The 15,892-nt window shown below is 38.1% G+C and overlaps 1 protein-coding gene across 2 annotated transcripts in view; it reads left to right on the top strand.

The window, feature by feature from the left end:
- The window catches only part of TASP1 (taspase 1), a 299,415-nt gene extending 283,840 nt beyond the window's left edge, over positions 1 to 15,575 (top strand). For both annotated transcript variants that reach the window (XM_004610916.3, XM_055130490.1), the window contains exon 14: positions 14,573 to 15,575. In XM_004610916.3, the coding sequence (XP_004610973.1) occupies positions 14,573 to 14,665 (93 nt within the window). In that variant the 3' untranslated portion in view covers positions 14,666 to 15,575. The remainder of the gene's footprint in view (positions 1 to 14,572) is intronic.
- Positions 15,576 to 15,892: the final 317 nt, after the last annotated feature.

Here is a 15,892-nt window from a genome sequence, read left to right as displayed (position 1 = left end):
ATCATTCTGAATCTTGCTTTTTTGTTTTTACCTGAAAAATAAATGAGCGTACATTTTTTTACCTAGCAGGATATTTTGAAATATTGTTGAACTTTCTAACTTGCAGGATATTTTGGGATCTTGTTGATACAAAAATAATAGAGAAACGAAAGCATTATGCAAATACAGGAATTTGGTATTTTTATTCAGATGCCACAGGACTCTGGATTCACAAGAATTTTATTTCTGCATACTACAAGACCTAATTGCCTTTACTGCAAGATCCGGGTGTGTTTCATTCTCCTGTTCCCTCATTATAAGTGCAGCATAAATATGTGCTTAACAGAGGAGAAGATTTTTTTTATTGTCTTCAGCAAAGTGAAATATTCATATTTTCCCAAGCAAGTGGTGGTCTAATAGGTGCTATGGGATTCATCACATTTATATAAATGCCGTGATGAGGCTTTTAAGCAAAAAAAAAATATATATATATATATATATATATATGACAACTGGCATGTCTGATATTGCTTCTACAGTGTTAGCATAGCTTGCATGGTAGAAGTAATCAAGTTTGCCCTGAGCTTGGAATGGCATGTTGTTCTCATTAAGAGAGCATTTTAATTTTATTTTAAGACTCCTTGCACATTATATTTATATGTGAAAACAATGGAACTTTTTCCTTTATGTAGCCTTATTTCAGTCCTAACCATGCAAATTGCCTTAATTCCGCCTTTGTGTCTTATCCACATTTGCCAGCACATCTTTTATAGCATCCTTGTTTTAAATGTGGGAAAGGAGATAGGGTAACATAGACTACAATTGCTAATCTATGGCATGCTGATATCTCTCACATGTTAAGATTACATCTTCATGCTCTGATCTGTGTCTTTTAGTTGAAGGCAATGAAGGAGCAGAGGTTTTTTTTAAAAAAAAAAAAACTTGGTTTTTGATTCTTCAACAATGACTCTAGCAGTGACTAAATGAAATCAGCATCAGAGAATGTTAACATTTTGAGTGGGAACCTTAAGAGTCAGCTAACTAAGAGAACAGGGTCTCCTTTTCACAGCTCTGCCGCTTTCACTGATTTGCCTAATATCATAAGACACATAGGAAGTGAACAACTAGATCTTTTGACCATTAGTTAAATGATTTTTTATCCTATAAAGCACGCATATTATTCTGGACTGGGTTAAGCAGGTTCATGTGAAGCTGTCAACTACTTGGGCACATCTGCTTTCAGGATGAAGACTGAAGACCAAACTATTTTTAGAGCAGTCAACTGCATTCCAAGGTTTAATGCCGCACACAAAGAATGCTCAGAGTATACTTTTTCATAACTTGTGTCTCCTTGAAAGGGAGCTCTTGAAAATAATGGGCAGGGTACTTTGGGCAGAGGAAGGGAGTGGGTAATGACTCAACTCATTAAGGGGGTGGGAGAAGCCCATAATAGAAACAAAGCAATAAAAACTAACCAGACACACTTCTGTTGCCCTTCACTTTGAAATCGGTCATTTAAGGTCTAACACATTTGTGCCAGTAAAAGAAACTGGAGAGTGACTATTATCACACTAGGTACAAATGCACTATGTAAGGAAGTAAGATGTCCTCTGCTTACAGGGCCTTGCCACAGTAGCAAGTTTACATGCTCTGAGTAGCACGGTGTTAAATACAGAGGGCAAATGAAGTCTGTAACTAAAATGGATCTTTTGTCTGTAAGACATATGTGTAATTGTTTATTCTCCAAAAAATATTCTATATTAAGATTATTTGTGACATTATTAGTAGATGACAGAAAAAACAACAACATTTTCTAAAATTCCACAATTGGGAGAGCTAGGAACACTTAACAGGAGAAATTAGGAAGTGATAGAAAAGGGAGTATCTTTCTCTTCAAATGTTCTTGATAATGTAAAAATGAGCCAGAGGCACTTATATATTAATTTGCTGAAATTCTGCTTTTCAGAAGGAAAAATACACATGCAAACAATCTGGTTTCCTCTTGGATATAGTTCTAAAACTATAATATTGATCTAGCATAATGCAGAAGACTTATGGGATATAGCCCCTTCTGGACCACTCTCTGGGTTGTTGATTGCTCACTTGATCTCAGAGGAAAATATATGTGATGAAGTGTAATTGTTTGTAAAATGAACAAATGTAGTATTAAAATATACTATGTCAGTCTTGGGAAATATGTAAGCTTTCATTTTTAGAGTTTAGCTCCATAAATTCTGTATTATCTGTAATTGTTTAATTTATAAAAACCTCCCCCAAATTTTATAACAAACTTGTAAACTATAATTAAAAAACTAAAAATTAAATATGAAATATAGAACTTGCAGCTCTCTTTCATTCCCTAATGTCTTAGAAAATTCCCTTAGGAACTTAACAAACAAACTGAGGTCATCCCGTATACAGTCTTGTCTTTTAGAAACTGAGAATAAACACAATGAACAAACAAATATGAAACTTCTACCCTCATGTAGCCCTTGTCCCTGTGGTGGAGAGAGACAGTGAAAAGATAAAGGAGAAAATGATAGATGGTGAGATAGCAGGAAGGGTGTATGAAATGCTGAGCCAGATGGGTGGTGATAGTGAAAGTTCAGGAATGGCCATTATGAACTTTCCAGGAAGAGTGACTTTTTAATACCAGTTTGACAGAAGTCAGCACATGAGCCATGCAGATGTATAGCTATACAGAAAATAGCTTGTACAACTGTATATCTTTGGGGGTATATTTTCCCACCTCTTAATTTTCACATTGCACCCATATCAAAGTACCAGTATCCGACCACAATCATTCCTCCCTCCCTTTCCCAGGCAGAGCTTAGGTGGAAGCTGTCTGGCAGTGAGAACAGCATATATAGTGACCTTGAGGGAGACCTGGAGTGCATGATCAATGAACCACAAGGAAGCAAATGATTAGGAGCAAAGAGGAGAGTTGGGGAATTTTAGCTCACAAAACAGAACACGGAATAAATGGGGCTTTGCTGATTTTACATTGTATCTGTATCTGTTTTGGACAAAATTGTTCCCCTACCCATATTTATAGCTTTAAACACCATTCTGTGTGACTGCCAGGCATTGAAAAAGGTGATTCAGCTTGGAAAGTATTAAGGGTGGGGTCGTAGTGCAATAGAAATAATGTGCATGTAGGAGAAATGTAGGAGTGGACTCCCATTGAGAAGATGAACATCGATGAGCCAAAGAGAGAGGGCTTCTAAGAAGACTTCTTGAAATTTTCATTTTGGACTCCCAGTCTCTAGTCACTGTCACTGTCATCCCGTTGCTCATCGATTTGTTTGAGCGGGCACCAGTAACGTCTCTCATTGAGAGACTTATTCTTACTGTTTTTGGCATATCCAATATGCACGGGTAGCTTGCCAGGCTCTGCTGCTCGGGCTCCATACTCTCAGTAGCTTGCTGGGCTCTCCTAGAGGGGCAGAGAAATCGAACTCAGGTTGGCGTCGTGAAAGGCTAAAGCCCAACTGCTGTGCTATGCTCCAGCCCCAGTCTTTAGTACTCTGACAAAATTAATTTATGTTTAATTTATGTAGACTCTGAAGCTTAATTTTTGAAGCTCCCATGGAACCATCACACATAATAAGACCATTAACCTTGGTGTGGTTATTATTAAACCATGTGAAGTTTAAGCTACCCAGCTAAAGAATTTTGTTATGGAAATCCTAGGAAACTAAGACAGTATCCTCATACCCAGTTGTCTTTGACTGGAGAACTTTCTGCTAAGTAATCAGATTTATTCTTGAGAAAATTTTACATAAGAAGCTGGCTTATTCTGCAGATACTGTATTTAACTATATTGTTTTATAGCTTCAGATAGCTTTATATATAAATATAAGGTACAATCAGCAGATCAATCCAGCCACGGACAAACTCTCTTTCCCACTGGCAGTTTAAAAGTAACCTGTAAAATTCTTTTATTTGTGTGTGTGTGTGAGTGTGTGTGTGTGTGTATGTGTGTGTGTGTGTGTGTGTGTGTGTGTGTGTGTTGGAATGGGGTGATGGGTTGGGTCACATCCAGCAGTATTCAGGGCTTACTCTAGGCTTTATGCTAAGGGATCACTCCTCGTATTGCTTAGGGAACCATAGGAAATGCCAGGAATTGAACCAGGGTCAGCCACATGCTAGGCAGGAACCTATCCACTGTACTGTCTCTCTGGCCCAACATTCCTTTATTTCTTGTCTTTTATGCTTTTTTTGGAGGTTAAAAAATAAAATGTAGAATATTTATTTTGCCTTAGGCTACTTTAAATGAAAAATAATGCTTTACATTTTCTTTTCACCTTCCTCCCTCATTTCACCTAAAACCTTTCTTCATTTTTAAGTTCTCTTTGAAAAAAAATTACTTTCTGGGAAAAAAAAAACAAACATGATACGGAATGAAGAAGGAAATTACTCAATACTCATTCTGAACAGTGGAAAGAAAGCAAAAAAATGAAAATGAGTTTTTATCCTTCCTTTCTTATATAACTTTATTTTAAACTGTCAAAAGGTTGACAAGGAAGATCTTCATAGAGGTTTTCAGTAAGAAGAAAAATATTAGAGAACTGTACTCTCTCTCTGGTGCAACTGGGAGATGCTTTTGTTTGTTCACTTAAATTAGGAATATTTCCAGGGAGGCACTAATTTTCGTCTTTGTTTTTTGTTTTTCTGGAAAGAGGTTGGTAGGATAAATAAGTTTGCCAGTCTCTGAATTAGACAATGATAACAAATGACTGCTCAAATTGTCAAGTGAAAGGTTGGTGCCCCAGGAGCTCTTTAATGGAAGCTGCTTAGATTGCCACTCTCTAAACTCAGTGGCTCACTGAGCGGTCTTACTAACAGGGGATGAGCAGATGTTGTATGCCTTCTAAAACACATCCTTTTTCTAACACATGTCACAGGAAGAATGTAGTTGCTCCCATGGAAAGTTCTGTCAAAATTCCCCTTCAAAAGAAGATAGCAGCTCCTCTATTCTGGTGAAGGAATATAGTGGTTGCCAAGCTTTTAAGAAGTTAGAAATAAAAATGCTTGTGTGTGACTTGCCCATCTAAAAAGATTTTCTATTAATTTTTCAGAAGTTGAAAACAGTGTGGCCCAAATAAACTTGTCAGCTTTCCCTTACTTGGGCTGGACATGTTTGTTGTCCCATGCCCTTTGAATATGCAAAATTTCTGATTTTGAATTTTGAGCATTTGTGATTTAAAATGAAGTTTTTTGATTTATAATAAGACAAAATAATCTGACTTTAAAATCATATTCTGTTTAGATTTTATTATTCTGACCCACCAAAAAGGAGAAAAATAACTTGCTTAAGAGAATCTTTTCTTGACTTACATGGAAGATCTTAAACCACTCTCCTAGAAGTAGAAGGATGGATTAAAATATAACCACTAAATAACGGCTTTGAGACTTTTGAAATTAAATTGTGTGCTTGTAGTTTTCCCAGAAACCACAAAAGAGCATTCACTAAGGTGGTCTTAAAAGTTTCAAAGACTTGAGTATGAATGATAGGAAGTCTCAACTCTAACTTAGATTGTGATTAGGACATAGGGAAATTATATGATTTCTGTATTGCTTTTTTCTTTAACAGTCTTATCTTCAGCTTAAATAAGTTGTGTGCAATGAATTTGGTTTTCTTTTTTAAAGAAAGATGCAGCCCTAAGAATATTTATTAACTTTGAGTAATCAGTTTAAGTTAGGAGATCCTCAAGAAATGTTAAAGTTAAGAATCTGTCTCTGCCCTTCAAGACAGAGGGAAAAAAACCAGAATGACAGCCTTGCTATTGGATGCCTTGATTGTGAAACCTGTAGGTTTATCTCTATACTGATAACACAGCGGTCACTTGAGAAATGGAAATATTTTGTTCCTTTATACTTGGAAATCTAATTTGAAAGAATCCTTGGGCTAGAGAGATAGTACCAGTGGTAGAGTGCATGCCTACCTTGTACAAGGCTCTGAGATTGAACCTCCAGCACTGAATGCCCCCCCTGAGCTCTGCTTAATGTGACCTCTATAAATAGTAACAAGCACAAAAGAAATCTGTAATTTGACAAGCTAGCTTGATTGACTTTTCAAACAAACTGATTTAGTCATGCCAGTTAAAGCACTTGAAATTTATACACGTGAGATTCTTTGTGTATACATAAACATAGCATTGAAGGGCATCTGTTAGTCACCAAGCCATCCATCCAGCATTGTCACTATGTGTCTTCTGTGTGAAACACATTGACAACTGCAGAGAATAGAGAGGATTGCTTAAGAGAAGTACCAGCCTCATGCAACATTCCTTTACAGAGACCTAAAAACATAACCAAATCTAAACCAACCTTGTTACAAATGGTACAAGAAATGCTTAAAGTGGTGCAAAGGACCTAAATGTCAGCTTCTAGGTTGGATTGATTAGTAGTTAAGGAAGTGTTCTTTGAGAAAGAAACAGGAAAGAATATTAGAGAAATGGCACCTTGGTTAAAGAATAATCTGAGTGAGAATATGCAGTAAAAAGTGGAGGAGAATAACCTAAAATGGATCACTCTGCTATTCTGTATCTGTCATTTTCATGAGTTATTTTCATTAGTTCCAAATTCTGATAAAGGAACATTATTGTTTAAAGGCACCTTATTAAGTTCTTTTTGCATATAGGATACCGTAGATTCTGTACAGTCCTAAACATTCTATATCAAATACTTTATTGCACTTTTAAATACTGACGTTCAAATTTATTACAAAGGTGGTCTATATTTAGACTGAAGAGTCTATATTTAGACTTAAACTTTTCTAAAAGAAATGTTTAGAGATAAAGCATCTTACAGAACTTTGTCCTATATGTCTCCATCTGTTAATATATTTTGAAGAGATTTTCATTGAAATCTCCACAGAAGACTTCAGATGTATTTTGGTTGTATTCAGTATAACCATATTCAGATGTATTATGGTTCATACTTTTTCAATCTAAGGTCACTTATTTTCCAATGAGTCAGAAGATCATATTGATGGATGAAACTGATTAACCATTGACACCAATGATTAAAAATGTTTAATCATTTTATTCTTGGCACTATGATTATGCCAGTTTGTTTTATAATTGTAAGATCCCCCTTGACTGATGATTTGAAGAAAAAGTAATCCTTAAAACTCAATCTAGGGGCTGGAGAAATAGCACAGCGTGTATGGCGTTTGTCTTGCACGCAGCTGACCTGGGTTCGATTCCCAGCATCCCATATGGTCCCCTGAACACTGCCAGGGGTAATTCCTCAGTGCAGAGCCAGGAGTAACCCCTGTGCACCACCGGGTGTGACCCAAAAAGAAAAAAAAAATTCAATCTAACAACTAGTTTGTCAGGTTGAATATTTTTGCCTTGTGTAACATCTCCATTTAAGAAATTGCAATGTGTGTGAAGTATTTTGTCTAAATGCTATTAATAAGTATCTCAAGACCATTAATATCTTTTTCAGTTCTTTTTATTTTCCCTCCTAACTCCCCTCGGCACTTTGTGGTTTATAAAGCTCAGTTTATTTAGATGTTCTGCTGCCACACTTTCATGGGTGTGGGAGTGTTAGAGATAAGTTTGAACTGAATGTCAGTGATTTTGTAAATCTTAGGGATTAATATACAGTCCCTGGTCCAAGGGATAGGGATTTTTTTCCTTCTTGTTTTTAGGTCATTTCTTGGCCTGCAGGAAACACATTACTCTAAAACTCATAGACCCCTAGTCAAATTGTAAGCATCTGCTTGGACATGTAGTCACTCTGATCTTTTAACAATTAATTTATTTTTCTAAGCTTCTGGTGCCTGGACCACCAGACCTACTGAAGGATTCCATTGGATTTTTCTGTATCACTAAGAAACTTTAGGATGTCGTTCAGTTACAGAAATTTTTAAGTCACTTGATCAGAAAATTCTAACCAGTTAACTAACCGAACACACTCTTGTTAGTGTTTTCTATATCATGGGTTTATTCCTAATTCTACCAACCATCTTATGGAGAATTATTCTGAACCTGGTAGGAAATTCTCGTTTCTTTTTTATCCCTTAAAAAAAAAAAAAGCTTTGTGGGGGCCAGAGTGATGATACAATGGATAGGGTGTTTGCCTTGCACGTGACCAATCTGGGTTCAATCCCCGGCATCCCATATGGTTCCCCAAGCACTTCCGGGAGTAATTCCTGAGTGCAGAGCCAGGGGTAATTCCTGAGCATCATCAGGTATGGACCTTCTCCTCAAAAAACAAAGAACTTCGTCCATCAAAACCATAAACATTAACACTCTTATAACATTGTTACCTAAACAAAAATCAAAGTGAACATTTTTTTAAAACTTTATAGTAAAATATATAGTTAACATAAAACTTTACTGGTTTTGAGTAAAGTTAAATATAGGGTACTTTTATATTGTTGTGAAACATCACCACCATCCATCTCCAGAACTTTTGTCATGTTCCTAAATTGAAATTCTGACCCCATTAAGTGAGAATTCCGTATTCCCACCTTTCCTGATATCCTGGCAACTACCATTCCAGTTTCTGTGTCTATGAATTTTTTTTTTTTTTTTTTTTTTTTTGCTTTTTGGGTCACACCTGGCGATGCACAGGGGTTACTCCTGGCTCTGCACTCAGGAATTACCCCTGGCAGTGCTCAGGGGACCATATGGGATGCTGGGATTCGAACCCGGGTTGGCCGCGTGCAAGGCAAACGCCCTACCCGCTGTGCTATCACTCCAGCCCCAGTGTGTCTATGAATTTGACTATGTGTGCATACTATAAATAAAATATATTTTTGCCTTTGTGTCTGACTTAACAGAATATCATCAGATTATATCCATGTAATAACAAATTTCAGAATATCATTATTTTAAAATGCTGACCAATATTTCATTGTACATATATCACATTTTTTAATCAATTGTTTTGTTAATTTTGTTTGTTTATAAATTGTTGATTTTGTTTATTCATCAATTGATGGATATTTGGTTTGCTTCTACTTGGCTGCTATTATGAATAATGCTGCCAAGTACATGAGTTGGGACATTTTTGAGTGCTTTTTTGGGAGCATATCCCAAATTAGTAGAATTGTTGTATCATAAGATAAATCTATGTGTTTTTGTTTTTGTTTTGTTTTGTTCTTTGGTTTTGGACCATACCCAGTAGTGCTCAGGTGTTATCCCTGGCTCTGCACTCATGAATCACTCCTGGTAGTGCTCAGGAACCATCTGATAGGATACTAGGGATTAAACCTGGGCCAGTTGCTTACAAGGAAAGTGCTCTACAAGCTATATTATTACTCTGGCCCAAATTCTGTGTTTAATTTCTTGAGGAGTTAGCAGAGTATTTTCCATTGTCTTTCTGCTTTGTCTTTGATCCCTGTCTTGGCTGTAGGACTGTGCTCATGACCTAAGAGAATAATATTAACGATGGAATTGACTGAGTTTCTGTTCTTTGAAATCTCATGTTTCCTTAAAATAACAGTTTGATTTTGATTAAAAGGTATTGATGCCTGAGTAAAATCTATTTTTACTCTCATGATAATGTATTTCTGAGAGAGTACTGAAATGTTCTCATTTAACACAGTCCAGAGAAGTGTGGGATTTGAGCTTTTTGTGCTGAATGTGACAAGGACTACTAGAGAACTGAACCAATGCGCCCTCTTCTAACTCTCCCACAGAGTTGATGAGACAACATAAGAAATGAGAGACCCAGAAATCAGCCTGACGATGGAGTTCTCAGGTGTAATATTTCCATAGTTGAAGACCCAAGTTGCCTTTACATGCAGTCTTGAGGCCTGACTCTGGGACATGGTTGCCAGGAGCAAGACTCTAATGAGTGATACTCATATACCAGGAGAACACAGAGTCTGCCTCTCCCATCTCTGATCTGTCAGTAGACCTTGTTGTACCCGGTTTCTGGGTTTCCCATTTGCAGAGAGACCAGTTCCACATGGAAGCTTTACTGCTGCTCGAACTAGGGTCCAAGCCTCATCCAACTCAGTGGAATCTGGACAAGGATCCTGACCCAAGTTCCAGGGAACAGTATGTGGCGTATCATTACATAAACAGCATTGGCAGTTTTTCCAAGAATCGTGACGAAGCAGTCACAAGTCTGTGAGCTAATTGGTCATGTCCACCTGCTATACCCAGAGATATTCTACTTATCATAGGACTGGCTAGAGGTATCTAGGGGATTTCTGGTTTCAGCCAAGGACAGTTTCAGGGAATTCTTTGGGGGAAACAGAAACTTAGGCCTACTCCTTGTTTTGCTGAAGTGCAACCTGTCATGGTGCATATGAAATTATTTCTCGGCCTCACAACCTCACAATGTAAGGTTATATAGAATGCTTTTTCCCTCGGAGAGGGGGCAGGTTGAGTTTCCCTCCCTGCACCAAAAGAGCCTGGCAGCCAAAAACCCCCAGAACCCAACCGTCATCATGCCCACAGCTGCTCTCCACAGGCTTGGATGAGCCTTACCCATGAGTGAATCTGCTGAAAAGCCTAGGTATGCGGGACTTGTGACTGAAGTCTCCAAGCTCGCTCAGAGCGGGAATGGGCCTCCTTCCCACAGCTCCGAAGTTTACCAGGAGCTTGGCAGTCACACCCACAAATTGCCCCTGGCGTTCCATAATGTCATCAATGGCCATGAACCAGAGACTTGGAAATAAAGCTCCCAGAAGAGAGCAACATAGGCCTCAAATCTGCTTTATTATCATATTCTAAATTTTAGAATTCCTGGACTTCTCATACTCTACACCAAGGGTAGCACAGAACATTTGACTGGGTTTAACAAACATATTAGTAATCTCTTATACAAGGGCTTAATAGCTCCAGGATGAAAAACAACAATCTTCACACACTTTACTTTAAGGAAACTTTATCCATTTTTAGTGGATCATTCATAACAAGCAATACAAATTTAATTGTTTCAGTTCTGCTTTGGGGGCATGGTTTGGGATTTGGAGTGGAAACATTTGAAATATGGTGGTGGGAAAGTGCAATGGTGATGGGACTGGTGTTTGAATATTAAATGTAATGAATTACTGTGAACAACTTTATAAAAATAAAATTTAGCTAAAAAAATGCTTGTTGCCTTTCCTACAGAATAACTAAGTAAGGAGAGAACATATCCTTTTCTTCCTAACTGCAAATTGTTCACTTTTGTCAACTATTCCAATGGGAGGTGTGCAGCTAGATTCAGGAATTGTGTCAACTCTCAAATAAACCAAGGAGCTTACTTGTTATTCTGTTTCAAAGATAAACTTGCATGAGAGGATGTCAGATTTATACTAGGCTTGGATGCCTAATCAGCTTGCATCTAACAACTTCCTCTGGGACTTGAACTCACTTCAGTTCAGTCTTTAGGAAAAGCTTGTTTAAAGAAAGGGACATAGAGAGGATTACCTAAAAAGTATGCAGTCCCTCTGCTCCTAGAAACTCCTGACAAATAGATAAAGGAATTTGTGGCTGATGACATACTGATCTTGTATGGAAATTTTTTTATTCTCCCCCCACCCAGTGTCAACCTCCTTTGAGCATGTTGTAGTACTCTCAGTCCTATAACTGATGTCTTCACTAACTTAACATACATAGTGTATGATGCCATCTTAAGAGAAATGACTCTTTTTGACATCATTGCAGGAATGGTTCTCTCCTGAGCAATTGGTTTGTTACAATCCTGTATACCACATTAATTACATATTTAGCCTGGGTCACAAGGGGGAATTGAAACACACAGCAAATTGCCTGAGACATAGGTTGTAACATAGTTTTCTCAAAAGAAAACTTAGGCTGGATTTTCTATGTTTATCTCATGCCTGCTTTTACCTATAACTGTATCACTGTCATCCTGTTGTTCATCAATTTACTTGAGTGGGCACCAGTAATGTCTCCATTACACTCAGCCCTGAGATTTTAGCAGCCTCTCATTACTCGTCTTTTGCAATGATTAGAGGCTCTTACAGGGTCAGGGAAATGAGACCTATTGTTACTCTTTTTGGCTTATCAAATACACCACAGGTTGCTTACCAGGCTCTGCAATGCAGGCAGGATACTCTTGGTAGCTTGCCAGGCTCTCCATTAAGTACATATATATCTGTTACTGTATTTTGGATATGAATACACTACAAGGAGCTTGCCAGGATCTCCCAAGTGGGCAATAGACTCAGTAGCTTCTCAGATTCTCCAAGAGGGTGAACTAGGCTATTAGATGTCTGGGAGCTTGGTTTTATAGTCTCTGGATGTTGGCCGTTGATGGGATTACATGGCACCGGGGGCAGTTTCTGAGTGTGACTGCTTAGCTACTGGAAGACAGGGGATCTGGGTGAAAAAGGCCCATTCCCAATCTGAGCAGCCTTGGAGATCTTGGCCCGGGGTCCCACACACCTAGGTTCCTCTGCCGGCTCCCCCATGCATGAGGCTCGTCCAAACGTGTGGAGAGTGACCTGAGCATTTGACTGCTTTTACCTATCTTTTAAGTTGTTATTTTTAATTGCCCTTCTTTAGGTTGCTGAATTACCTGAATCTTTATAAGCCATTCAAATACTTTGTGGAATAACTTAGGGACATAAACATAAATTAGGCATTTTCTCATTCATATGTATGAATCAAATCTTTGATTTTATTGGATAAAAAAGTATATATCATTAGTTTTCAGAGAACTGTAATATGCTCACTGTAGTTGACATTGAATTCATTGCTGTTCATGGTATTGGACTAGAAACAGACCCGCAGACCAATGGAACAGAGTTGAATATTCTGTCACAGGGTCTCAAATATCTGACCACTTAATCTTTGACAAAGGAGCAAAAAATGTGAGGTGGAACAAGGAAAGCCTCTTCAACAAGTGGTGCTGGGAAAACTGGATAGCTACCTACAAAAAAATGAACTCTGACCTCTGTCTAATTCTAGGCACAAAAGGCAGATCTAAGTGGATTAAAGACCTCAATATTAGATCTGAGTCCATAAGGTATATGGAGGAGAATGTAGGCAGAACCCTCCATGACATTGAAGCTAAAAGCATCTTTAAGGAAGAAACACCACTGACCAAGCAAGTGGAAACAAACATAAACAAATGGGACTACATTAAACTAAGAAGCTTCTGCACCTCAAAAGAAAAAGTGACCAAAAACAGAGAGAGCCCACAGAATGGGAAAGAATATTTACCCAATACTGATCTGGTAAGGGGTTAATATCAAGGATATACAAGACACTAGTAGAATTGTACAAGAAAAAAACTTCCAATCTTATCAAAAAATTGAGAGAAAAAATGAACAGAAGCTTCCTCAAAAAAGGACAAATGGCCTTAACAAATGGCCAAAAGGCACATGAAAAAATGCTTCACATCACTAATCATCAAGGAGATGCAAATCAAAACAATAGTGATACATCATCTCACCACAGAGACTGGCACACATTCTAAAGAACAAACCAGTGCTGGCTTGGATGTGGGGGGAAAGGGATGCTTTTTCACTGTTGGTAGGAATGCTGACTGGCCCAGCCTTTCTGGAAAGCAATATGGACATTCCTTCAAAAAACTAGAAATTGAGCTTCCAGATGACCCCACAGTAACACTTCTGGGAATATATCCTGAGGGTACAAAAAAGCACAGTAGAAAAGATACCTGCACCTATATGTTCATTGCAGCACTGTTCACAATGGACAGAATCTGGAAGCAACCTGAGTGCCCGAGAACAGGCAACTGGTTAAAGAATATTTGGTACATCTACACAGTGGAATACTATGCAGCTGTTAGGAGAGATGAAGTCATGAAATTTGCCTTTAAGTGGATGGACATGGATATAGTATCATCCTAAGTGAAATGAGTCAGAAAAAAAAGGGACAGATATAGAAGGACTGCACTCATTTGTGGAATATAAAATAACATAATATGAGATGGACACCCAAGGACAGTAGACACAAGGGGCCAAGAATATTGTCTCATAATTGGAAGCCTTTCTCATGAGCTGGGGGAGAAGGCAGCTGGAATAAAGAAGGGATCACTAAGTTAATGATGGTTGGAGGAATTGTTCAGGATGGGAGATGTGTGCTGAAAGTGGATAAAGGACAAAATGTGATAGCCTCTCAGTGTCTGTATTGCAAGCCATAATGCCCAAAAGTAGAGAGAGATTATGGGGGAAATTATCTGCCATAGAGGCAGAGGGAGGGGTAGAATGGGGAGGGGGGGATACTGGGGACATCTGTGGTGGAAAATATGCACTGGTGGAGGGATCAGTGTTTGATCATTGTATGACTGAAACTCAAACATGAAAGCTTTGTAACTATTTCAGAGATTCAATGAAAATTTCTTTTTAATTAAAAAATTATTTTCTATTCTGAATATGATTAAATTGAAGGTTCTGTGCTCTTTGGTGCCTTGACTATCTGGTAACTTCTAACTCTCCACTAACTAGTGCTGTGCTTGGCGTATAGAAGAGATTTAATGAATATGACAAGAGTATTAAAATAAACAGGATCTCTCTGCACCTAAAAACCTCCTGTCTTCACAGTTCATGCTTAGAAGTATGACCTTCCCGCATTTCCTCTGCCTTTGTCACAAGTGGGGAGATCTAACCAGCACTTTTAACATTTTCCTGTTTTCTTCTCTGCAGACTCACATCTCAAGACTCCCTCCCGGTGCAGTGGCTGGACAGTCCGTGGCAATCGAAGGTGGGGTTTGCCGCCTGGAGAGCCCCGGGAATTGACCCTTCAGGCTCAGCCTGAAGCATCTGAGAGGCATTTCGGGACCAGAGTCTTTCAGGGTTTTAACCGAAGTTGGAATTTTATCTTCCTCATTTTATAAATACAGTTGTAGCCTCACTCACTACTCGCAACACTGGTGCTGCTGTAGCTGGTGCTTAGTGGCACCCAGGCCTTTTCGGGACCGAGCGGGACTGAGTGTGTGTGGGTGCGTGTGAGTTCCGAGTCCGAGTGCGTGCTTGCTTCTCCCTGGATGAAATAGAAACCCTCCTCATTATATAAACCCGAGACCTAGAATGATTAAATCATCTTTACAAAATGTGTGCTTTAACTGTTTACAAGGAAAACCTGAAAAGTTGCCGGAAACATTTATTTTAATTTTTTTTAAAGAGTCACCAACTGTCGTCGATGTAATGTGTTTGAACTGAAGGCTTGTTTCATGATTGACAGTGGTAGTGCTCTGTTTAATAAGAGTAATAGGTAATAAGAATTGTTTTTATTTGTTAACCAGTTTAAGTGGATCTTGTGGCAACTTAAACTGTAGTTCTCAACCCTCATATGGGGCATTTTTTCTTTATCAAAGAATGGTTTCAGTGAAACAATCTAGCAGAGAAATAAGGTCAGAACCTTTTTAAAAATAGTCTTATTGATAAAGTTTGTACTTCTTTCTTCAAGCTTTTCAAAGCTTAAATACTACATAGCTTTGAGCTGTATGTAACTATATTATGAAAGAATATGTAAAGAAAACATACAGTGGTGCACACTCCTTAATTTGTGTATAATGGAATGTTATTTACAATGTAACACTGTAAATAAGAAAGCAAAATTTATGGGAAAATTCAATATTATCTTTGTTTCTTGTTTAAATATATTTTTAAGATAAAGGCACAGAAATAAAAGAAACATATTACTGGGCATTATGTGTGACTCCTTTTCTTTTTTTTTTTTTAAATTTAAATTTTATTGAATCACCATGTGGAGGGTTACAAAGTTCTCAGGATTATGTCAGTTATACAGTACTCAAACACCCTTCCCTTCACCCGTGCCCATATTCCATCACCAACCACCCCATTATACCTCCCGCCCCCCCAGTCCCCGCCCTTGTAAGTGATAAGTTTCACTTCGTTTACGCTTTATCTTGGTTATAGTCCATGTTTCAACACATAACTCACTATTGTTGCTAGGGTTTCCCCCAAAAAAAGAGAAGACAGTCCCACTGTCAAGGAAGCATT

This window comes from Sorex araneus, chromosome 3 (genome assembly GCF_027595985.1).
Source record: "Sorex araneus isolate mSorAra2 chromosome 3, mSorAra2.pri, whole genome shotgun sequence".
NCBI lineage: Eukaryota > Metazoa > Chordata > Mammalia > Eulipotyphla > Soricidae > Sorex > Sorex araneus.
This window is presented reverse-complemented; position numbering and strand designations above follow the sequence as displayed.